Source organism: Perca flavescens, chromosome 4 (genome assembly GCF_004354835.1).
Source record: "Perca flavescens isolate YP-PL-M2 chromosome 4, PFLA_1.0, whole genome shotgun sequence".
Taxonomy (NCBI): Eukaryota; Metazoa; Chordata; class Actinopteri; order Perciformes; family Percidae; genus Perca; species Perca flavescens.
The window spans coordinates 32851830-32876292 of NC_041334.1; the positions used below are offsets into that span (position 1 = coordinate 32851830).

At 40.7% G+C, this 24463-nt stretch overlaps 1 protein-coding gene across 1 annotated transcript in view; it reads right to left on the reverse strand.

Annotated features, from left to right (window-relative positions):
* suclg2 (succinate-CoA ligase GDP-forming subunit beta) overlaps nucleotides 1–24463 on the reverse strand; it is a 118701-nt gene that overhangs the window by 39074 nt on the left and 55164 nt on the right. The window contains exons 5-9 of the mRNA XM_028575781.1: nucleotides 22762–22914; nucleotides 21599–21688; nucleotides 20034–20130; nucleotides 16061–16222; nucleotides 13834–13976 (exon numbers count right to left, since the gene is read on the reverse strand). Of these exons, the coding sequence (XP_028431582.1) occupies nucleotides 13834–13976; nucleotides 16061–16222; nucleotides 20034–20130; nucleotides 21599–21688; nucleotides 22762–22914 (645 nt within the window). The remainder of the gene's footprint in view (nucleotides 1–13833; nucleotides 13977–16060; nucleotides 16223–20033; nucleotides 20131–21598; nucleotides 21689–22761; nucleotides 22915–24463) is intronic.

Here is a 24463-nt window from a genome sequence, read left to right on the forward strand (position 1 = left end):
GAACAGAGAGAGCAGAGCTCAATTAGCTCGAGCTCCAATCCCAAATCCTCTATTGATTTCCCACCGATGAGGAATGGCAGACAGGAGAAAGCTCAATCAGAAATGCCCATGGGACCTGTCTGTGTCTGTCTGTGTGTGTGTGTGTGTGTGTGTGTGTGTGTGTGTGTGTGTGTGTGTGTGTGTGTGTGTGAGAATCAACAGGGGACAAATTGGTGCCAAGACAGGGTGCTGGGATTAGGTGAATATGTTAGCAATCTATAGTCTTTATGCATACATGATGGTTAAGTAATAGTGTTGTCTACTCATGATGCAGTGGAAAATGACATTAGTCTTTAAAAGCATGCTGTGCTGTCCTAACCCAGATCAAATGGAGATGGAGACAGACGTTCCTAGTACCTTGAAGGGCAAATCAATCTGACAAGTCATCAGCTCCATGGTGCATCTCTGGACAATTCCTTCACTTCCTAAAATTAACCTTTACAAGAGGAATGAGGGTGAGAACGTATGGAATCTGACAACCACATTTGTCCTTCGCTAATGGCTTAAACCTTCCTGCACAGGTGCAAAGTGTACATTTTTTTGCCCAAATTCATAATGTGTGCATGCATTTGTTATTTCGTCCATGACACGGATGTGTTGGGATGATGTATTGTAAGAGTTTGGGTTCAAGAGTTTAGACAATGGGGAATTTGTGTGTGTATACATGTTAGTGGGAGGGAGCAGCGACATACAGTATGTGTGAAAGCTAGTGAGCAAGTGCTGTTGTACAGTACCTCCACATGTGATTGCCCTGTCTCACTAAACAACAATTCAAGTTATAGGTCTGTAATTGTGCCAAACCCAGAAGGGCCTTTGAGAGTGGAAATACATATTGTTTAAAATGCATACTACTAATTGTGTCTCAATTCAGCTCATTCACATGGACGACCATGCAGCAGAATTATTCTTGCTTTCCCTCTAATGCACTCTGTGTGTGTCTGTCTCTCTTTAATGCTTTCTCTCTCTTTACCTTAAACTTATTTATTCCCTTAGAAACATCTGTTCACCGAGCTAGCCGGTGTCCAACCCACGCTCAACCCCAGGCCAGAAGACAATGAACCTGTCTTTGTCATATTATTGTATAAATATAATACAATATGTGTAAGGCTGAACTAACAAACTACTTGCAATACTTGCAATAATGTAATGTAATAATATAGACTATTTTGCATGCTTATGTGTTACTGAAATATTAATCTGGCATTGCCAGACCTATCTTCATAGCGCTGTGGATTAAAGCCTGGCTTCACTACACATTCATTCTAGGACAGGAAAAAAAAAACACTTTGGGTTGTTTGCATTTCTTTAAATCAATTACAATCATCTTGGGCGGCGGTAAGTTCCGGACGCAGTGACAGTAGCTCTGCACAATGGTTTTGGAAAGGAACTTTTTTTGGTGGAACATTTACACCCAAAAAGCAAATAGAAAAACGCCACATACATTAAATGAAGTTAACGGTTTACACAATACGCTAACATGAGCTATTTAAATTAGCTGGATACATGGTTAAACGTTATTTGCTCCTACCAGTGTTATCGCTTTGTCTACTTTGCCCGCAGCAATCCCAGAAATTGGTCCAAAAACGTCCCAGTAAGTTATTAAATGCTGTAAACATATTCTTTGTAAATCTTTACAATCATTCCCCCAAAGAACCAAGCAAGCCTGCCTTATTGCACAATCCAAATTTTCTCTACAACTTGCCATTTTCAGCGTGTAGTTTGCTTGAAGTTTGTGGTTGATTCCCGAAGCGAAGGGATTTTGAAAACGGCAACACAGAGAGAGCGGAAGGTGAGGCATCCAGCATCTGAGCCACATGCCAGAGTTCAGGCAATTATTCTGGAACTGTACTTCCGTTGATCCAGACTACTGAAATATACATATTACTGTACATGTACAGTGCAGTTAGTAAACATGATTAATAAGTGAAATGATTTCATGTTGAAGATTCAGTCAATACAGTGAAAATGAAAGCACTTTACTATAAACAAACCAAAAGCATCATATAGCAACTTTTTCTAAATAGAAGGGCTGTAACAGTTTATGTGTTTGTGCCTTAACCCCGCGATGTTGCAGGATATGCAACATTTTATAATTTTATAAAAGTAAAATAGTCTACCAAAGTTGACAGTGGGCAAAATGCTTTTCCTGTCTTCGACACTTGCACTACTGTGTGTTCAAAATAAATGCAAGCATATTATGAATTTGTTTATTTTTCTGATCGAAATGAGCAGTGACTCTTAAACCGGGGTATGAACCAGACCCTGACTTCTGTGTACCATTACACTAGCAGCAAATTACCAACTGTTACATTACTACATTATTAACTGCCTCATCAGGTATTCTGTTTTTCACAAGAAATCACTTGACGTGTCTTTCCAGCTCTTATGCAGCTATTTCCAAAGATAAGTGCACTTATAGGTCAAGTCAACTTATCTCCGCATTTTCTTCAACATAGGTTCTGTGGGATTGAGCTCTTAAGACTGATAGAGTCATGTTAAGTCACTTTGAGCTGTCCGTCACATTCTCTCCTTACAAAAATATATTTTCACAGCGTTGAGGTGTATTTCAGGTTGTTATCTTGCTGAAGAACTCAAATGCTGGTGGTGTGGCACACTTATGAGATATTACATAATAGACTTGTTCTGAGACTGCTACAGTATGACCCAAGACCATAAACTCCATCACCACTAAATCAATCGAAATGTTGATTGCGACATTTGGCAGCAAGGAACACTGAAAGAGGAAGAAACAGCAAGTGTGTAAAGAGTAGATTGGATTATTACAAGAGATAGTCAAGAGAAATGAACAAATTAAGCATTCATATGCAATATTGTATTAATTTAACATAACTGAGCTGAGAACCAATAATGTGGAATGCAACAAAAGACTAGACAGCAGTGCAACCAACTTAAAGTGAGCAGTGAAGGAACATCTATTTTTTGATCTATTTATATACATTGCATCTATTGTACATAGTGAGAAATATCTGATGACATCTACAGTATAATTCCATCATATTACAATTACAGACACACAAAAGCTAGAAGGCAAAGCCACACCAACACAGTTTTTTTTTGCTTTTGCTGCCTCTATGGGCTTGTTCATACAAGATGGAAAAGAAGGAGAAATGCGGTAAAAAAAAAGTCTAAATCTTACACTGTTGCTTCATCAACAGACATGTATGAAAACCGTTGCCTCATCAACAGACATGTAATGTATGAAAAATACACAACAACTGCTGGCAAAGCTGAACTTAGGTCCATCTTATACATGGGTTTCTGAGTTCAGCGAGTCCACCCACTCTGCATCAGTTTATAGATGTGTGCTCCACTAAGCTGTACAACTGAGTTTTCAACTTTTGCCCTATAGCTGGAAGACGTTCAATGGACAGTCCTGAAATCTAGACACACACACACACACAAAAACAAACACACACACACAAAGCTACAGTATATGCTCAAACTGATAAAAATCCTCACAATAATGCATACAGCTAAAGAGTTTGTCCATGTGTCCACACACCAATTCATTGCATCCTGCTAGGGATGACATTTCAAGGACTAACACAGGGTCAGTGCCCTCTGCCAATAGCATACGCTTCCTATATTGTTGCAGTGATTTTAAACGTACTAGAGAGCAAAAGAGGTCCCAGAATGGACAAAAAACCAACCCTAAATATGTCACTAATGCCGGCTTTTAATGCATTGTAAGCAAATCTGCAGGAAAACCATTATATGAGGTCGAACCATTCTCTTATAATGGCAAACCAATAAAATGACCTGCACAGCATGTAACTGAAAAAAAGAAATCCATCACCCGGAGAGCCATTTCTCCCTGAAAGCACACAAACTTACAAGCAATGTTCACTCTTTATGTGGCCTGGCCTCAATATGGCAGCCCAAGTGTGTTGGCTGTCCCTCCATGGCTGGCCCCCTATTTAGTACCTGTGTAATATTCCGCGCGCTGGGAATGAACTCCATTACCGTGGTAGCTTGTTTTCTCCTTTCTCTCCTTTTCTCAACGGCTTTGCATTGCATGTGTTTATAACACAGGGAACCAGCATCTCCCACAGGTCCTTGGCTTTAGGCAGACAGGTGATTTCTTTCCCCCTAACATAACACACCATAGAGGCTGTAGCATCACGTGACTCTTGTGATTAAAAGTTGTTGGAGTCCCTGGGGGGTGGCATGTGTGTGCAGATGTGTGTATAATGTGGGTGCAACAGTACAAGTATGTATTTGCACCTATTTGGGTTTCTTCACAGTGACTGAATGAGCTGTGTGATTTCCATCGCAGACATGTGATGTTACACACAGGTATAGTCACACAGATCCAAGATGGCGGCAGCAGGAAGCAGCCTGGCAGGTGCTGATGCTTTTCTTTTTCCAAAGACATCCGAAAAACCGCCCGATCGAAGATCTATCCCTAAAACCTGGATATCTTGGCCATCAAAGCCAACTAAAGCAAAGGCGTTAAATGTGCTTATTGCATCGCTCTACCTGACGACGATCATCACTATGCAAATGTGTGGGAGTTGGACTGCTGCCAGTAAACGATAAATCTCACAAGCAACTGGTACACCTAGGCCTGCTACACCCCTTGACTCATGGAGCCAGTATGTCATCTTCTCCAAAGTTCTTGATGAGGGGCGAGCGAATGCCCCATATGAGCAACACAAGTCGAGAGCACGGAGTATGGCTCAAACAACAGTCTACCGGGGCCGTACAACTTTCCTCTGCATTATTCTACTTTTATGCGGGGATATTCAAGTGAATCCAGGGCCGATGGATTTACAACAACCACTGCAGGTGGCGGAGACCGATCTGATCCACACTCCGCATGCTTTCAACATAGCGCAGATGCTATCAGGTACCATTGCTAACAGTGCGCATCCACGCACATCCACGTTTATCAATACATTGCAACAAGGTAACCGCCTGGCACAACATGCGCCTAAGCCAGACAATGAAAGTGGTAAATTAAATGCTATGCAGACTATAGTTGTTCATAAACAAAGCCAGATGAAATTATTTCAGACAGTAAACCATGCGTCGGTCCTAAGGAACCCATTGACAAAGCCGAAAGGAATATTCTGAGGACATATCAACATACGTAGTGTAACATCTAAAACGGAACAGTTGGAACATTTATTGCTGGGATCAAATTTACATTACCTGTGTCTTTCTGAGACTTGGATTACAGCTACAACTCCTGCATCGGCATTTATGATTCCGGGATATCAAGTATATAGACGGGACAGAGAAAAGGGAAAAGGGGGCGGGGTCTTGATCTACGTAAAGGACAGCATTGACAGTTATCAAATAGACATTCCAGATCAAACTATAGAGTGTGTTGGTGTTACATTGAAATTATCGCCCCAAATGTCATTTATTGTACTTTGTGTATATAGACCACCAAATGCAACAAGCGATTTTTATACTGGTTTAACTACAATTTTAAAAACATATGAACGAAAGGAAATATTGCTCATGGGCGATTTCAACATAAATTGGCTTGATAAAGGCAAGAGGAAACACCTAAAAGACATTGCAAACTCAATACAAATGACACAATTGATCAAAAAGCCTACTAGAATAGTCGCTTCCGACACTCTTTTGTGTTGCATGAAAAATAGGCATCGGTCCTATTTCTAGCATGCACGCGTTTTTTGGGACGTGCGTGTCAGACAGGCAGTGTGCAAGCTCTAACCTGTTAACATGGGAGCCAAAATAAAAACGGACACGCCACGCAGCTGACACGCTCACGCCACGTGTGCAGGAGGCCTTACTGTGACTCCATACATATTGAAGCACATTAGACATGGACTCAGACATCTTTATATAGGGAGGGAAAAAGGCAGTGCCTGGGCTTCTGTGAGATTTAGCTTGCAGGCATGACACTAAGGGGAGCTCCTCACAATGACTTTAACAGGATTTAGCTAGATGAAAGCTTACAGGGGCGAAAAGAGAGATGCAAAGAGCCAGAGAGAAAGAAAAAGTCGAAATAGAAAGGAGAGGATGACAGACAGGCAGGAAGACACACTGGAGCACCGCTTTAAATGTTCAGGTATGTATTATCACCACGTAAGTAGTGATGAATAATACCAATAAAGACACTTTCATTACAAACAGAATACAGGGTTGGAAAAAAATAGTACTAAGTAGACGTCGTAATAGTGGTGCATCCCCTGTAGAGGGGGGTTGGATTGGAGCTGGCTGGGCTTAGAAGTGTTACTGCAACAAGAAGGAAAGTGGTTTAAGTGGGACCAAAGGTGAGTTAAAGCAGACTCACTGAGCTGGAAATAAGGAAAATCTTATGTAGTTTTGTTTGAGAGCAATGGGGGACATGCATAATAATCCCAAACAACCAAAAGAGGTAAAAAATACAGGGATAATTCAGAGGGAAAATCTCCCTCTCCCTCTCCCTCCCAGGCGAGCTTTAGCATTGAGATCACACATGCCAGTGGGAGCTGAAAATATGATTCATGATCAACAGCGTGATTATGCAACAACATTAACACAAGCATATGAACAAACCTCTATAGCTGCCCGGGAGATGGGTCACCCAGCGGAACTAATGCTAATGTGCCAATCTGTGCATCTTTCACCTCCTCACTTTGCACGCCTGCTTCGATTTAAACAATGCAGCAGCACGATATACTACAGCAGCATGCAACAAGCCTGCAGGTAACAACCTAAGAACGCAAAACACACAGACGCACATCGTCAGACAAAATCGTATACAGTATTGGATGTATGCACACAGACTAGGGGTGTCACAATATGCCAGGTTACAATTATCTAACTATGATCATATCAGAAAATGGTGAACAGATGCACAGTTGCCACTTGACTTTTAAAACTTGCTCTATTTTTTTCTTACAGTATGTTTTTGTTCTCCATCTCATTTTGCACTCACAGACATACAGAAGCACTGAGCATGAGGCAGAAGATTCACAGCGATGGAAATGTGACTCTGGGTCTCTGCCAACAGCATCAGTAGAACAAAACATTCTGAGAAGGAAAGACTCCATCTACCCTCAAAATAGTTTAATGAGTGTAGTCGGAATACTGTGAATTCTGTAAAAAAGACAGATTTTTTTGACTGTAAATAGAAAAACAAAGCTGATAGCAAGCAGACACAACTAACCTCACAATTAATCTCTATAGTAAAACTCACTACTCTGCAACATAGAAAAATGAAGTTGTAGCGCTATGACTTTAGTTTATATTACATTCAGTTTATCAAAATATAAGCTTGCTACAGTAGAATAAATCCTTAAAATTCCTAATTTTTTACTTTTACACAATTCATAGTCATTCATATTCACAATTCACTTCATACAGCTTATGGTAATGTAAATTAATTGATTAGTTTAATTTGGTTGCTGTTATAATAATATGATTCAATAATAATAATAATAATAATAATATGATTCAATAATAATGTTGATTCTCTTTTTCATTCAGTGTAACCTGCCAAAATGACACAGGGTCCACCATACGTCGGCCAAAACACAATCAGCCAGTTGCCCGAAAAAGTAAAAAACAATATTTCATTAAAATAATTTTCCAGACATTGCTTTACGAGCGACGTTTCTACGTCTGTATCTGTATCTACGTCAATACAAGTTGAAACGCAAAAGAACATTCATTGCGTCTTCCTATGGGTTGAGAATGATGATGACGATGTATTTTTTTTTTTTTTACGGGTACCCATTTCTTGGCATTTTGGAATGGGTTCTAAATTGGAACCGGGTTTTGGTTCCCAACCCTAATTTTGCCATGATAACTAATGGTTTGGTTTAGTGGTGGCCCTCATACAGACATACATCAACAACAAGGGTCTGTTTTAGAAAAATGTCATCATTTATTTTATCCCATAAAAATTACAGAAAACTGCCTTAAGCCCTGAGAAGAAAATGGATGTTGAGTTGGACAAAACATCCATCTGCCATTTTCTTTATGGCACAGGCACAAAGCAATAACGAGGTTATTTGGCTGTTGGTATTTGCTGCCTGCACCTGCTTCGTGCCTACAGGTGATGTGAGGGAAACCTCAATAAATTCTGCCATTCTGTCAACAGACTGTTCTATACGTGGATATGAAGAAAGTGGAGCTATTTATTTTAGCATGAAAAATAAATACGTCCCTGGTTAAAAAGCTGGGTGCCAAAATTCAAACAAAGCTGAATGGTCTAGTATACCCAGCTGAGCTACATCTCACACATTTAACACACACTCTGGGCTACACACTGCTATATGATTCTTTTTTTCTTCTCCCAATCATTTCACGTTGCCTTTTTTTCCATGCTGTTCCTTACTTCACATACAGTATCCCCATTTCATCTGTTTTCTCTTTGCTTTTCTTTCATAGAATGATAATGTTAAAGGTAATGAATGCTGTAAGGCTAGATACTGGAGACGTGAGCAAACAAGAAAAAAGGAGGCTTTGTCATTGTCTCTGCTATTCAGTGCCAAAAGTACACTCACATCACTTCCACTCCTCGGCACAATGAGCCTGAGACATCAAAGCGGAGAGACTGAGAGGGAGAGAGAGCGGTAAAAGACGGAGGGAGGGAGACAACAGCGTAAAAGCGACTGAGGGAGGAAGACTCAAAGAAAAGACCGACATCAAACTACCTGTTTATGTGGAAATGTATGGCGTCATTACAGCGGGATATTTCCTGCTATACCACCTGCCTGGTCGCTTAATGCACTTCGGTCTTTTCCACAGCATATAAACCATTCTAATCTTCCCAAAACTCAAAAGGCACAATACATAACATATACTCACGTATGCAGCAGAAAATGAATGCCATTCCCCAGAGCCGCTATCAAACTCATTTTATGCACTACCAATAGAAATAAGCATCATCATAACATATGCTGTCAAAACAATTAGCTAAAAGAAGAAGGAATGTTTTAAAATAGGTTGAACAATAATGATGTGAAATAGAAGTTCAAACAGCATTTACATTGTCAACTAAGGGTTGATTTCCCTTGTTGATTGCCTTGATATTTAAGGCAAATAAGCAGAACAATGCTCTTAACTTATTGATACGTGGAATCAATTATTTTTGCCTTATCATATTCACCTATCCTGTGAAATTATTTGCTCAGTTTTGACTTTCGGAGTGGCAATTTGTGAAAAAAAGAAAGCAAAAAACTAAATGCAAATGAGCAGCCCCCACTCTCACTCTTATTGTGAAATGATTAGCATTCCCTCCACAGATCAGAGCAGGTTTCTCAGCTCTCCTGGTTGAAATGCTAATGGTGCTTCCAACCTAGTTTAATGTCAATCCTATTCTACTTTTTTCCCCTGTTAGGGAGGAGCTCCCTGTCTCTATTTTCATACACAGCAGCAGGAGGGACAGACAGCGGGCTTACTCCCCCATCTGGATCTAGGGAATCAGCCCAAGACAAGAAAGAGAAGAAGGAACAGGAGAAGGGTGGTGGAGGATCCTCTTGTCCATGCAGGAGTGTTTTTGCTTCTGCAGAATGCCACCTTTTAAAAGTGTTCAATATTATAAAGAGGATGGCCCCATACCAGGAGAGATTGACAAGTTTTCTCGTCTTCCTCTCTGTTACATGTGCCTCTTTTGTGTCTTGATTCTTTCCCTCTCTCTGTTTCCTATTCTGCCCTCCTCCCTCTCTACCTGTTGCACACCTGAGAGTAATCAGTGCTCAGGTATAGTGGGGGAGGTGATAAGAAGGCAGAGAGTGGAGAGCACATGGAGAGAGCACACTGGCAGCACACTAGTGAGGAGTTGTCTCCTCATCTTCCTTTTTCTCCACAAGCAGGTCTGTTCTTTTCCCAACCTCCATGCACATTTAGGTGCTGGAGTTTTGTTTTAGTTTATTGTTTTAGTTTGGGCTGGAGATTACTGGTAGTTCAGTTATTCATTCTTTTTGTTTGTTCTGGGATTAGTTTACCCTTTTTAGTTAGTTTAGGGGAGACGCGGCGAGCGACAACCCACTGCGAGGTTGGTCCAGCGTCTTCCCATATTTTGTTCTTATTGGCCAGGGTCTCCAGTCCCTTTTGTTTCTTACTTTTGGGAGTTATTATTTAATAAAGCTTGTTGGATTATTAACATGGTGTTTGGCATCCTTCTTTTTATATATGTTGCATCCTCCATTCCCTTTTGAGCCTTTGTTTGTTCCTTTTAATGGAGGCCGTAACATATTTGGGGGCTCATCCGGGATGCGTTTTTTTTCTCTCTCGCATGAATGGTATTTGTAGGCTTTGTGGTGTGGTGGAGCGTTGATGGCTTTTGCTTTTTGCCTCAGTGTGTAACTGTGTATTTTTGCTTTTGGCACAGTTACTTGTGTCGGTAAACTGTATCATAGTTTTGTTTCCTCTCTGTGTTAATTGAAGTGTGGTTTGACACTGGGGAAGTTACTGTGATACTTTGTGTTGTTTGCCGTGTTTTCACATTGCCTACCTTTTTTTTTGTGTGCCGTGTTGCTGATTTTTGCACACGTTTGGATGCCATTGATTTTTGAGAAAGATGCCGTAACACTCTCTCTCCCCTTTTGATTACAATGATTCTTTTTTACCATTGAGTTGTATTTACTTGAGACCGAAAAGAATCTACACACAGTGGATATCCAAGTGAGGCAATGTATCACTTGCTGGTAGTGATATGCGGATCGATACTAAAGTATCGATATTTACGATCCCAACGTCTCCTGTTCTAGTATCGATTCTCATATAAAAAGATCGATATTTAAATTCAGTAATTTGGAGTGAGTGTTTATGTTATCATAAGTAACTTGTTGTCACCAGAAAAGTCTAATTATATCCGGTTAGGTGAAGGAACTACTTCTCCTTCCGCCGGTCAGTTGTGTGTGCACTGCGGCCCTGTGATGGAGCTGGCCAGGGGAGCCTATTTTTATTTAATTTTTTGTAAACATGAATGTTTTGTGAAAACAATTTGAGTTAACGGTTTTCAAGGGTGCCTGATTTACATGTGTTGTAAAGAACAGCAAAATGTCTCTGAGATTTTCTTTATAATTAAATAATTGAGAGTAGTTTATTGTCTTGTCATTATGCAGCTATAATTTGGAATTGGTAAGCCTACAACCTACTTTTTTACTTTAAACTAGTTGTCAGACCACACTACAAATAAAATGCGTAAAAAGTATTGGTATCGGTATCAGCAATACCAGCCTGGGTATTACTTGGTATCGGATCGAATAGGAATTAAGTGGTATCGCACATCACTACTTGCTGGGGTGTTAAGGTAGGTAGGTTTTTAACATTCATCTACGCTCACCTAAAGGATTATTAGGAACACCATACTTATACCGTGTTTGACCCCCTTTCACCTTCAGAACTGCCTTAATTCTTCGTGACATTGATTCAACAAGGTGCTGGAAGCATTCTTTAGAAATGTTGGCCCATATTGATAGCATAGCATCTTGCAGTTGATGGAGATTTATGGAATGCACATCCAGGGCACGAAGCTCCCGTTCCACCACATCCCAAAGATGTTCTATTGGGTTGAGATCTAGTGACTGTGGGGGCCATTTTAGTACAGTGAACTCATTGTCATGTTCAATAAACCAATTTGAAATGATTCAAGCTTTGTGACATGGTGCATTATCCTGCTGGAAGTAGCCATCAGAGGATGGGTACATGGTTGTCACAAAGGGATGGACATGGTCAAACAATGCTCAGGTAGGCTGTGGCATTTAAACGATGCCCAATTGGTACTAAGGGGCCTAAAGTGTGCCAAAAAAACATCCCCCACACCATTACACCATTACCACCAGCCTGCCCAGTGGTAACAAGGCATGACAGATCCATGTTCTCATTCTGTTTACGCCAAATTCTGACTCTACCATCTGAATGTCTCAACAGAAATTGAGACTCATCAGACCAGGCAACATTTTTCCAGTTTTCAACTGTCCAATTTTGGTGAGCTCATGCAAACTGTAGCCTCATTTTCCTATTTTTAGTGGAGATGAGTGGTACCCGGTGGGGTCTTCTGCTGGTGTAGCCCATACGCCTCTAGTTTGTGCGTGTTGTGGCTTCACAAATGTTTTGCTGCATAACTTGGTTGTAATGACTGGTTATTTGAGTCAAAGTTGATCTTCTATCAGCTTGAATCACTCAGCCCATTCTCCTCTGACCTCTAGCATCAACAAGGCATTTTTCCCCAAAGGACTGCAGCATATTGGATGTTTTTCCTTTTTCAGACCATTTATTGTAAACCCTAGAAATGGTTGTGCGCGAAAATCCCAGTAACTGAGCAGATTGTGAAATACTCAGACCAGCCTATCTGGCACCAACAACCATGCCACGCTTAAAGTTGCTTAGATCACCTCTTTCCCATTCTGACATTCAGTTTGGAGTTCAGGAGATTGTCTAGACCTGGACCACACCCATAAGTGCATTGAAGCAGCTGCCATGTGATTGGTTGATTAGATAATTGCATTAACAAGAAATTTAACAGGTGTTCCTAATAATCCTTTAGGTGAGTGTATAACTGGTGTGCAACACTGGTCTGTTCACTGCTGTGCCATATAAAGGAGGCAGCAATCTTTAAAAATGCTACAATTTCCAGACCCGCACCACTAACACTGAGTCAAATGAAAAAACCTACAACTGAGTATTAGGTTTAGATGAAATTGAGTTTTCAAATGGTGTAATATTGACTGTGTGTGTGTGTGTGTGTGTGTGTGTGTGTGTGTGTGTGTGTGTGTGTGTGTGTGTGTGTGTATATATATATATATATATCTATCTATCTATCTATCTATCTATCTATCTCCACAGCTTCTCCATTGTTTCTGAATGTTTAAATTAAGAAAGCTAGCATTATTCTAGTACAGTTAGAAAAGCAGACGTGTAAAATCAAGGGAAAGTGTGAGAGCTGTGAGATGCCACCTCTCAGTAGATTCATAGATTAGTAACTTGTACTGTAAAACTGTGGTTGAATATGGCAACTCCCAGGTGCGTAGATATGAGTGTGAAACACATTTTTGAAAGCATTTCCTGCCAAGTCAAATAAGCATGTGTAGATAAAGGTCAAAAAGGGGGGAAGAAGACTGAATTGGTATTAAATGCCACTCTGTATTTCAACCATGCCTTGCCAGAGAAGCTAACACAGAGGCAATCGGAGATCAGTCAAGGGATGTGGGAGTGACCGCAGAGGGGGAATTAGCGGTGTGACTGTCAACACACAATCTGCACTGCGGTATCGTTACAAAGCTTATATTGTTTAGTTTGGAGTTATTAGCTTTCTGAACATAGAACTGAATCACTTGTAAAACACCCCAAGCTGCCACTCATCCTGAGCAGCAGGACCTTCAGAGGCATGCTTTGAGTTAAATTAGCATTTATTTCGAGTTGCATATGAGTCTGTGCGGTGTGTGAATATGCATATGTACATGTGTGTGGATGTACATGTGATAACAAGCCTTTACGAGTTTCATTGCAGTACAGAGCAGCAATTTATCATCATGCCACTGCAACTGAAAATGATGGCATATAATCACACAGCCTTCGCTCAGTGAAACATGGATATATGCCAAGGTCCCTAGTCTAATGAGCGCTGTTGTCTTAGTGACAAAGCGCTAACCAGACAGATAGGGCTTTATAAATGTGCTATGACAAGATACATGACTGCAACATAAAAGACAATTCAACAGGTATTTTTTCTAATTTTGTATTGACTTTTTCTTTAAAGATGTGCTTTTTAATAAGGGACCAATGTGGCTCATGTACTAAATTGTTAGAATCAAGCAAGGAAAAAAGCACACAATCAGTTTTTTAACACATTATTCCTACCTTAGGGTCAGCTGTCAGCAGCTTAAAGGCCTCGTACACCTGCCTCTCTTTGACTCCTCCCCCCAGATCCAGGAAGTTAGCTGGCTTTCCTCCATGCAGGTCAATGATGTCACATGTGGCCATGGCCAAACCGGCTCCATTCACTGTGAAAGATTTACTGTGTCAGTTCAATTAATATGCAAAAATGTATACTGAAATATAGAGGAAAACTAAAACAGCTGACATAGATTTAGCCAAAGGTTAAGGTAGATTTTCACATTCAGGTGTACCCATTTCATATGTTAAGTGACAAAACACTGGGTAAATATTAGAGATGTATTTGAATTTCCTCCTGAACTGTAAGCATTAGCTTCAGGCTAATTTATCATAGCTACTAGGGACGGGCATTTTATGTAATCAACATTTGTGTACTCACATTGAATTATATTGCTAGAGTACCCGAGTTGGTTACTCGCAAAAACAAGTGAGACACAGCCAGTAAAGTGATCCCGTCTGGTCCTGGCTAACACCGCCATGCTAACGCCGCCATGCTAACGCCGCCATTCTAACCCTGCTAACGGCTAACGTTACCGGAGGACCAGGCAAGCGGGCCATGGTGGTTTACAACGTGTAGCCTGTTCAGCGGACATAGCCAACAACGGTAAGTTATTTTAACCCAAGACAGGAGCTGTAAATCGGAAAGAAAGGACCGTGAGTTTGCAGTGTGTTTAGTGATTGCTACCGTAATTCTAAGCCAATAAAGTGTGTTCAGTCCGGTGGAGAGGACAGCAAGGTAGTGTTATTTTTAGTTGTTCCTACTGTAATTCTAAGCCGAGGAAGCGTGTCTGTCCGTCGGGTGGACAGAACAGCAAGGTTGTTGTGTTTTTAGCGGTTCTTACCCTAACTCAAAGCCAAAAAAGTGTGTGTCTGTCAGTTGAGCACGGAGCTCCGCGTGAGCACGAGCTTTTATGACTGTCAATATAGCTAGCATCTAACGTTAGCTACTTCGCAGCGCTGTGAAGTAATGTCTGGCTATGTGAGACAAACGTCTAGCAATATTGTTGTGGATGCTGCGGTCTCAGCCTGGCAACCTCCGTGAACTTTGAGTCTGTGGAGGAGGAGACGACTCTCTCCAGTACTGTATTTTGAATTTGTACTGCAGTTACTATTTTAAACACTAGCTGTCAGTATTACATTTTGCACCTTTAAGTGTAATGAAGTTAAAACTGACCATTAGGTCCAGGCTAAAGATCAGAAATTGAGACAAAAGTCCCTAAAAGGAAAGTGTGACGCCAGCAGCCATGAGTTAATTCAAATGAAATAACCACTGCTAAAGGAAAGATGACGTGTACTGTACAGACACCCACAAAGAAATCCAATAAATTATTAACCACAGAGCAAACCGCTGAAAGAAAAAACTGTGTTGGAAATCTTCTAATCAGGAATTTTGAACGCCTCAAGTCGAGCAACATAGAGCAAATATGATTATGACTCGACTTCAGAGAAAAGGGCGTTGATTAAAAAAGGTTTTTGCAATGCTTTTTTTTTTTTTTTGGCCATTGTCATCATTTAGCCAACTGCCAGCAGTTGTGCAGGAGCCAAGTGCACAAAATGTCTTACCTCATTTAGTTTAGTCAAGCTGAACTTGTGTCCTGGCAAGCTCCCCGACCGAGGTCTCAATAAAAGGGAAATTTGCGTTAACAGCTGTCACTTTGGTGGCTTACAGAGCTCTCAAGGAAGCTGCAGGGCCTTAAAAGCTGTTGTTACTTTAAGAGTGGATGGGAGTTGGGGATGCAGAGAGTGTGTGTGTGTGGGGGGAAGGTGGGGGGGTAGTGCTAACAGACATCTAATGTGTTTATGATGCTACGGGGCAAGACGCAAGAGCACCTGTTAGTGCTGCTGTACACTGTAAAAGCTTTGATTTATGACAAGAGAGGGGGCTTTAATGAGAATGCTAACAATCTGGCTCACTGGAGACTTTCTGGGCGGATTATAGCTAATTAGAACGCATTGGTTACGGCAGCATTCCTTCTGGAGTCCTCAGAAAGCTGCTTGTAATGTGGACTGGAGAAGAGCCCAGGCTGCCTTTACTTTGACTAAGTTTTTAACGGTGTCCGAGCTTTTCACTTATGTGACTTAAGAGACTCATTAAAGCCTTATGCCAGGAGGGGTTTGATTATGGGAGAAATCATTTAATGGTTGGCATGTGTGCAGGAGTGAGTTCTGCTACGGGGTTTTGTTTCCATACCGAAGCAGGCAATATTTCCGTCCAGTCCGATATATTTGAGGTCCCACTTGGCTGCCTCCGTCTCTGTAGGGTCACTCTCAGTCATGTCGTCCATGGCAAACACAGCTTTCTGACGGAACTCAGCATTGTCGTCAAAGTTGATCTTAGCATCAAAGCAAACCACTGGAGGAATGAAGAGATGACAAAGATAGAATTAGGAATAAAGACAGCAACAGAGGAAACACAAAGGTGAGAAAGAGGGAGATGGCAGGAAAGGGGAAGACAAGGAGGACTTCAAACATAAAAAGCCAACTAAATATAATTTCCAAAACCTGATATTAATTAACTGAGGGGTGTCCCCTCGGCATACTGGTCTTAATTATTTCAGAGGTTGGCTCACTAGGCACGTGTTTTTGACACTGCCTCTGAGGGATAGACCATTATAGAAAATGGACATTATTCCCTTACACTTCAAAGAGAGTGCATTTCAAAGAGTCTACACATTAATGAAGCTACCTGGAAAAATAGCAGGCAAAAAATTTAATAAATTAGTTGAAGGGCTTTTTGTATACACAACACTTAAATAGTGACTGTAACTTAATGGAATAGTTTGACATTTTGAGAAAGTAAGTTTAGTTGAGAAGAGTGATACCACTGTCATCGGTCAGTGTTGCCTGTATAGTAAATATGTAGCTGGAGCCAGCAGCCAATTAGCTTAGCTTAGCTCAGCAGAAAGACTGGAAACAGCGGGAAAACACCAACCCCGGCTCTGTTCAAAAGGTAACAAAATCAGCCTCCCAGAACCTCGAAAGCTCACAAACTTGTGCTTCATATCATGTTAGTAAAATCCGTGCAAAAAAAATAATAAAATGCAAAACAATCTATATCACAAAACCATCAGATTACAGTTTTAAGGGGTAAATAAAACTGCAACCGTTTCCCCCTATTTCCGGTCTTTGTGCTAAACTCAGTTAACTTAAGCTGCTGGTGCTAGCTTCAGATTTATAGAGATATGAGAGTGGTATCAATCTTTTTTTTTTTTTTTTTATGAAACTTGTCGCAAACAAGCAGATGAGTGTGTTCCACAAAATGTCTTACTTTTAATTCAAAGACATTTCATTCCAGCTAGTTTTTAGCAAGCTGCGATACATTTTTAAATTTTAAAATTTAAAGTTTTAGACATCAGTAATCTTTCAGCAATTAAAAATATAACTATTATGGTACTTTGTCTATTGCTATATGTGTCTATAGAAAAAAAAAAACTTCTAATGAATAGCACATTGCATGTAAACAGATGGCTAGATCACCAAAATGTAATAGTGAGAAAAGGTACCAAATATGGAAACATGGGAATTGGCTTTGGGAGTGACATACACACAAAGAGAAACAAAATGCGTACATACACAAACGATACATGCAGCAGGCACACTTCCTCCTGGGACTGGGGAGTAGACATACTGTGTCCTTCAGGTAAAGTTGCACTCCTACACAATTCCTTTTGTTTTGACACATTCATTATTGCAGTCCATCTACAAAATGAATTCAACTATTACCAAATAAGACACAAACAAAAAAAAAAATTCCACCCTTGAGAAATTTTCCTTTTTGTTCAATGCCTTCCGAAAAATAGCAGCGCTCCCTTGTGAAATGTGAACAAATGGAATCCAAAGAATGAGTTGATTTTAATGTGAAGCTTGTCTGCAAAGCCTGCTTCAATCACAGCCACTGCTTCTTCCTGCCGGTAGAAAAGGAAACTCGTACCTCTCAGTGAAAATTCACCGTTTGATAGGAGTCATTTTATTTATTAATTTCCATAAGACTACATGAAACAACACACCTTTCTTGTCAATCTTTGATAAAGCCTACTTTGAACAAGAATCTGGTATTGAGTAGACTAAATGACATCAAAGAAGTGATGTATCTTCAGCGTATTGTAATACATCTTGATAGGCCACTTCCCAGTCAATCTGTGTTCGGCGCCACAGACAATACAAACGCTCCCATTTCTTTAGGAGAAAAACAGAGTTCAGTACAAGTTCAACGAAAGCAGCATCACAACAGCTAGAATATGTTTTGTGACTTTGTATAATGTCTTTCTCATCTGAATGATAAGCACATGAAATGTTTACCTGCTAGCATCCAACTGTGTCATGTTGTGCAATTTATTGTGTTGAGTGACAACTAGGGACTGAAATATACACATTTCTTTTTTGTTATTCTTTGAGAATTCAAGTGTTTTCATCTATTAGGGAACGCTTAAGACATGGAAAGGGAAAAACACGTGCAAAGACCATAGAAACTGCACTGAGGCAGGCTTGGAGCCCATGGATTGAAGCCGGACCCATACTGTAGCTATGGTAAATGGTGACCCAAATACAAAAAAAGAAGCCTGGTATCAGCTTTGATTTGCAGAATCACAACTAAAGAAAAAACACAAGGATCAGCTCTCAGCTGTTCTTGGAGACAATTTAAAAAGCAGTACTACTCAAAATTGTATTAAACATTTGTTTTGGGCAAATCATGTGGTAAGGTTCAAGTTGACAAGTGACAATTCCAGAATTGCTTTTAATGCGGTACAACAGAGAGACTGTCCCATGTTAAGAAAAGGCCAACTGCCTATTTAGACCTCCATTAATCTTACATTAATGCCACTTTTACACAGCATAACAATGATGAGCTGAAGGTCTGAGTTTAGACTTCAGCCTCACTGTGACAATTTCTATTGGAAGAAAGAGTTGACTGACTCTATTGCTCAACTGCACAATAAAAGTATCTTGCATCTAATAACTTAAAGTTAAATTCAATAGACTGATCAATATTAGGCTAGGCTGCGCTACTATAAAGACAGGGAATTGAGGATGGAAATGTCTTAACCTTTTGTTTTCTTTCTATTAAAGACAGTCCATTTTTCTCTCCTAACAGAAGAATGCCAGGTTAGTGTTACCTAAGCATTTTTGGTCCAGCTTATTTTTAATTATCTTCTTTTATTAAAACAATGACATTGAAATCAAAACCAATTCAAATGTAAGTAATTTCAATTACTTTTAAGGCCTGATATACAGCAAAATGGATATAAGCATTCAGCTTATCAGATTATTATTATTATTTTTTTTAATATTCAGAGTATCTTGGTTACTCTTTGACAACCATAGAGTAAATGAAGGACACTGCTGCTTCTGTTATTCTTCTTTGGAGTTCCTGATTACTATTTGATGATAGACTGTACGACTTTACTTAAAGGTGCTCTGAGCGATGTTGGGTGATGTCACTTCTTGTTGACGTTCAAAGTATTGTCAAACAAAACGGAGGCTAGCTCGTCCCTCCCTCCTCCTCATCCCGTCCCCTCCCTTCTGCGCACTAACCCCCCCAATCCCCACCCCCAAATCCTTCTTGTCGGTTATTGGCTGGAACACTGTTTGTTATGTTTGGTGGTGCAGGTTGGCGCGGTTTGTTTTTGTTGCCGTTTGTGGAGCCTGGGCTGTCTACAGAGACCACATTTTTTTTTACAGTGGGTTCAGGGGACAGGCAGCTAGCGGATAGTGAGGAGATGTTTGCTGTATGTGACAAAAAATGTTGTAGCCTAAAAAACACGTGACATAGCTTAGAGCACCTTTAATCATCAGCAACTAGGACTCATCAACATGCTATGAATATGGAAATCTCTGCTCCCTGAAGCCATTTGGTTTTTGATCCAGACAAAGTCATGTCTACAAGAAACTGATGTCAATATGTTGCAATTACAGTATACTTCACATTCTTAAATGCATTCAGACCCCAGGAGAAAGTGTGCCTGCATCCCACAGTCAGTGATTAATAGGTGGCTGCATGTTCGTGCAAAAATGCTCTCTATTTAAAGTGTTGAGATATTGCCAATGCTTTTTAGGGACAGTTAATGACAGGAAATAACACACACAGACACACAGAGACACACAGAGACACACACAGACACACACAGACACACACAGACACACACACACTCCATGATATAAGGTACCTTGTCCTTCGGGAGTTTCTCCAAGAGGATTGACTTCTACTTGAGTGGCGTCGACTTTCAGGAACAGATCATAGAGCCTCTTAATCTGATCTGCTGCCTGTGAGGTCCACATAGGACAGTAATTACCTGATGGTTCGGCTCTGAGCAGCCGGCCCTGCCAAGGCCGCTCAGCCTTCCACAAAGGCTAGATAAAACATGGCAAATCACCTTCAACATCACACTGTCTGAGATTGTTTTGCATGAATATTTATGTCTCTGTGCTGGAAAGTAAAATGTTTCTTTCCTCTTTTTTTCAAAAGGTGTGACAACTGGCAAATAAAACATGGATTACAGCACATACTAATGTGGCTACATACATATATAACATCATAATGCATTTTTCAGTAGATACCACCTGGCTGTAGCTTTTTGTCATTGGTATTTACAAACAGTGTATGGGCAAAAGAGGAACACAGCCAGAGATTAGAGCAACATAGAACAACACGGTCAAAATCCCCATTTTAAAAGCAGTCCAGTGTATCTCTCTATTACTGCAACTGTTCTTTAGAAATGAAGACAGCTTGACATAGCATTGAAAGACTTCAGAATGCACAGACCCAGACACATTCCACCAATCTCGCAAAGATCTTACACACACACACACACACACACACACACACACACACACACACACACACACACACACACAGTATAGGCATGCACACACATTCAAGACAGTAAAGCTATTTAAGAAGAACAGCTGTAATTACCTCCGGAATTAAACAGTCTGGCAGCTGACTCTTAGCAACCAAGGAAAAGCATACTGACAACACAGAAACTAAACCAATCACTTTCTATTTATCTCCTTGCCTCTTTAAAATCAATGCCTATTCAGTAACCTACAAAAAAGGATTGCTTACAATTTGATGCAAACAAAAGGTCAAAACATCCTTGACTCTCAGTTTGAAGCAGATTCAGTTGTCTGATTTATACGTATTCCATGTGCTAAGCTTCTGGGCTAATCTGATTTATCATGCCACAGTGCCTGTGGAAAAGAAAACATATTAGTGATCTGATGCCAAGAGACAAATGGCTTTGAAATGAACTCTTTATATTTAAGCTCACATGCTCATTCTGAATGTGAACTTGGAATGTTTCTGTAGTGTTCTTCGTTGGCCTCATTTTACTAGCTAATGCTGCCTGAGCAAGATTTGGAACACTTGAGGTCACTGTCCTCAAAATTATAGGCTGCCCATTGGGATGAGTTTGCCTCTAACTGCGTGATTTACGCATAAAATAAAGGCATCGAGGCATGTTTTATGAAATAATGGTACCATTAGTGATGTCAGCGCCCTCAGCCTGGCAAAGCGCTGTGTGTCACTGCCAGAAATATGACAATAGACCACCTGGAAAGTGAGTCTAGTGTAATGACACTTCACAACTTTGCGGAAAACTAATAATAACCAAAGCTTGGTCTGTTTGTCAATGACAATACATCTGTCTTTGCATATGTGTGCGTGTCTGCATTGTAGAGTTTTCTGCCTCTTCTTTGCATTGTCTCATAAAGCCTTCGGTGCGCCCATTACCTGTCTCTGCAGAGGTCCTTTGAAACCCAAATTAGCTGCCATGCGAAGTGCCTGGTCGTCTCGCACGCCTTCAAGTATATCTATGACTTCCTATAAGATTTGAAAGAAAGTGAAAGAAAAAGGGAGGGAAACATGGAGAAAGGGAGTGAGAGAAAGGCTCAAACGCTGGGCTATAATTTGACACAAAGTGGATGTTCATACATTATTAAACTCCAACATTATAATTAAGTAGTGGCAAGGTGCCATACATGGAGAAAAGGGAGACTTAGGGCTGAAACGATGGATTTATGATCATCAGACCCTCATATCTTTGACTTTCAAATAGAGAGAAGCTTGCTTCTAAACTTTTTTTTACAGGTATACAAATGGATGAAGGATTTCCGGGTTCACGGTGATGAAGAAAAAGTATAAAACTGCGGCTGTCGTTAGCTGGTATAAAACAATTCTGTATAAACCAGGACTGGACCGTTAGGTTTTAATGAGATGTGTGAAGGGCTATCTATCATTTATGTTATATAGCAACACCACAGCTGTCGTTTGGGGGAATTAATGAATGACATGGATCTCAGCTGGATCTTTACAACAACGATGCTCCAACATCTGTAGACAATACAACATGGAGATATACAACAATAGAAAATGGAGGCAAACTCCATCTGTAATGCTTAAATTGTACATCTGTTAACAATGACAAGGACCTGTTGACAAGTAGCCAAGTGACTACAGCGGATTAAGTTCTGTAAATGGAATCTAATTAACAGCAAAATAAAACACAGAAGGCTGCATATTTGTTCATGTTAAGCTTCAGCGTTATGCTGTATTTGTGAATCATGTTCAGCTGCTGCAGTGTGCATGCAGGGCAATACATTTTATTGAATTAGCAGAAAATACGAACTGAGCACAGCTTCCATCTGTAAGGCCCTATTGGGCAATCCAGCCCCAGCCCGATTTTGAGCCAAATAAAGCCTTTGATTGATTAAAGAATAAGATCTTTGAGCAAAGATGGGGGTTTGCACTTTTTTTTTTTTTTTTTTTTTTAAAGAGTTTCTTGTGCCAGACATCAATCAACATTAACTTCTGCATTGTTTTTGAGGCAGATACATTTAGTTTTCATTCTTCTCATTTGATTTTGTAGTGACGGGTATAAACCACAAATCATATACCTTAAAGATGAGTTCTGGGGAGCTGGCGGCTACCTCCTCGATATCCATACCTCCCTGGGGGCTGCCTACCATGACAGGACCATTACAGGCACGGTCCATCAGGATGGCAAAGTAGGTCTCCCTAGTAATGTCCAGGGCCTCAGCAACCATCACCTGAATATGGCACAGCAGGGGAAAGAGGGGCTGATGGAGGAATACTAACTTGACTTCATGATCACATAAAGGGTGAACTCTACTGATTGAACACAATGACACAGGCAAATAAGCAGCGTCCATAGATTAGCAGAATCTATGAAGCATTGATCTGAGAAGTTCTCATACGAGAATGAGAGGAACAGAGGCAAATAGAGAGGGACCCAACGCTCAGAGTCCAGCAGAAAAGCAGAAAGAGGAAGCAAGCAAGAGGCTCATTTGGAAAAGAGAACCCTGAAACTATCAGTTGTGTGGTGGTTAATGGACTGCAGGTTTTGGGATTGTTTTCTTGTTTGAACATGCAAAGCCCTTATGTTCTGCTTCCACCCTATCGCCCAGCAAATGAGGATGGATAGCCTTCTTCACACTCCATGTTCACAGACAGTGCTCCTATGTCCTTTGTCCAAAGGTTGTCTTCTCCAGTCACTCAAATGTTAGTAACCATACGCCGGCACGTTCACGTTGTAAGTTGGTTGCGTGGGGAAAAAAAGCGAGTGGCTCCTGAGATAAGCCAACGGTGGCGAAAAAATTAAGAAACTCTGAATTAACTGCTAAATACCGGGCTGAACAATACCCCAACGACTACTATGAGTCTGGACAACAACGGTTTTGTAAGTTTTGTCAACATACTGTTGACTGGACCCGCATAGACACATGTAACGACCATTTGAAATCCAAAGTTCATCTCAAGAACAAAACTAAATCCACAGTGGGCAAATCCCTCCAGGTTACCATTGAGGCAATGACAAAATCAATAGATGCAAGGCGTGAGTTTGTGGAAGATTTTGTTGCAATGTGCGCTGAAGCTGACCTACCGCTTGAGAAAATGAAGAGGATACGTCCGTTTCTTGTTAAACATTGCAAGCAGGGCAGCGCGCTTCCAGAAAACACCAGCAGCCTCAGGCAGACCCACCTGCCGCGGGTCTTTGGCCAGCACATAAAAAAGTGCTGGCAGAGATCCGTGGAAAGAAAATCTTCATTGTCGACAAAACCTCCGACAACCGAGATCGCAGTGTCCTTAACATTGTTATAGGTGAGCATCCAGTTAGCTTTTATTCAGGTAATTTTGAATGTGCTTTGCTGAATGTATTAACAGTCTAAATAAAAAAGTGGAATTGTGAGTTTGTGTCACTGAGTTTTTAAAGGTCAATACTGCTTAGAAGAGAAAAGAAAACAAGCAAATCCGAAAAATCCGAAAACACGGAATTTGAAAAGAAATAAAACCGATATCATATGGCCCTAGTGTTGTCCCCTTTTCCCGTGGGGTTCTCTGCTCTGTGGTGCATTACAGGCTGAAGGTTGATGTGAGCTTCAGTGGCAGGTTGACAGCTAAGCTCTGGCTGTCATCTGACAGACCAGGTTGGGACTCAACGGTTACTGTTACTGTACTCGATCCTACAGGTCAGTCAATGGCTGCTCTTGCCAGGTCGCATTTCAGTGCCACGGGCAAAAGAGGATGTTCTTGGTGTAGTCTACATCAATGAGGATTTGTTTACGGGATTGCTCGTTC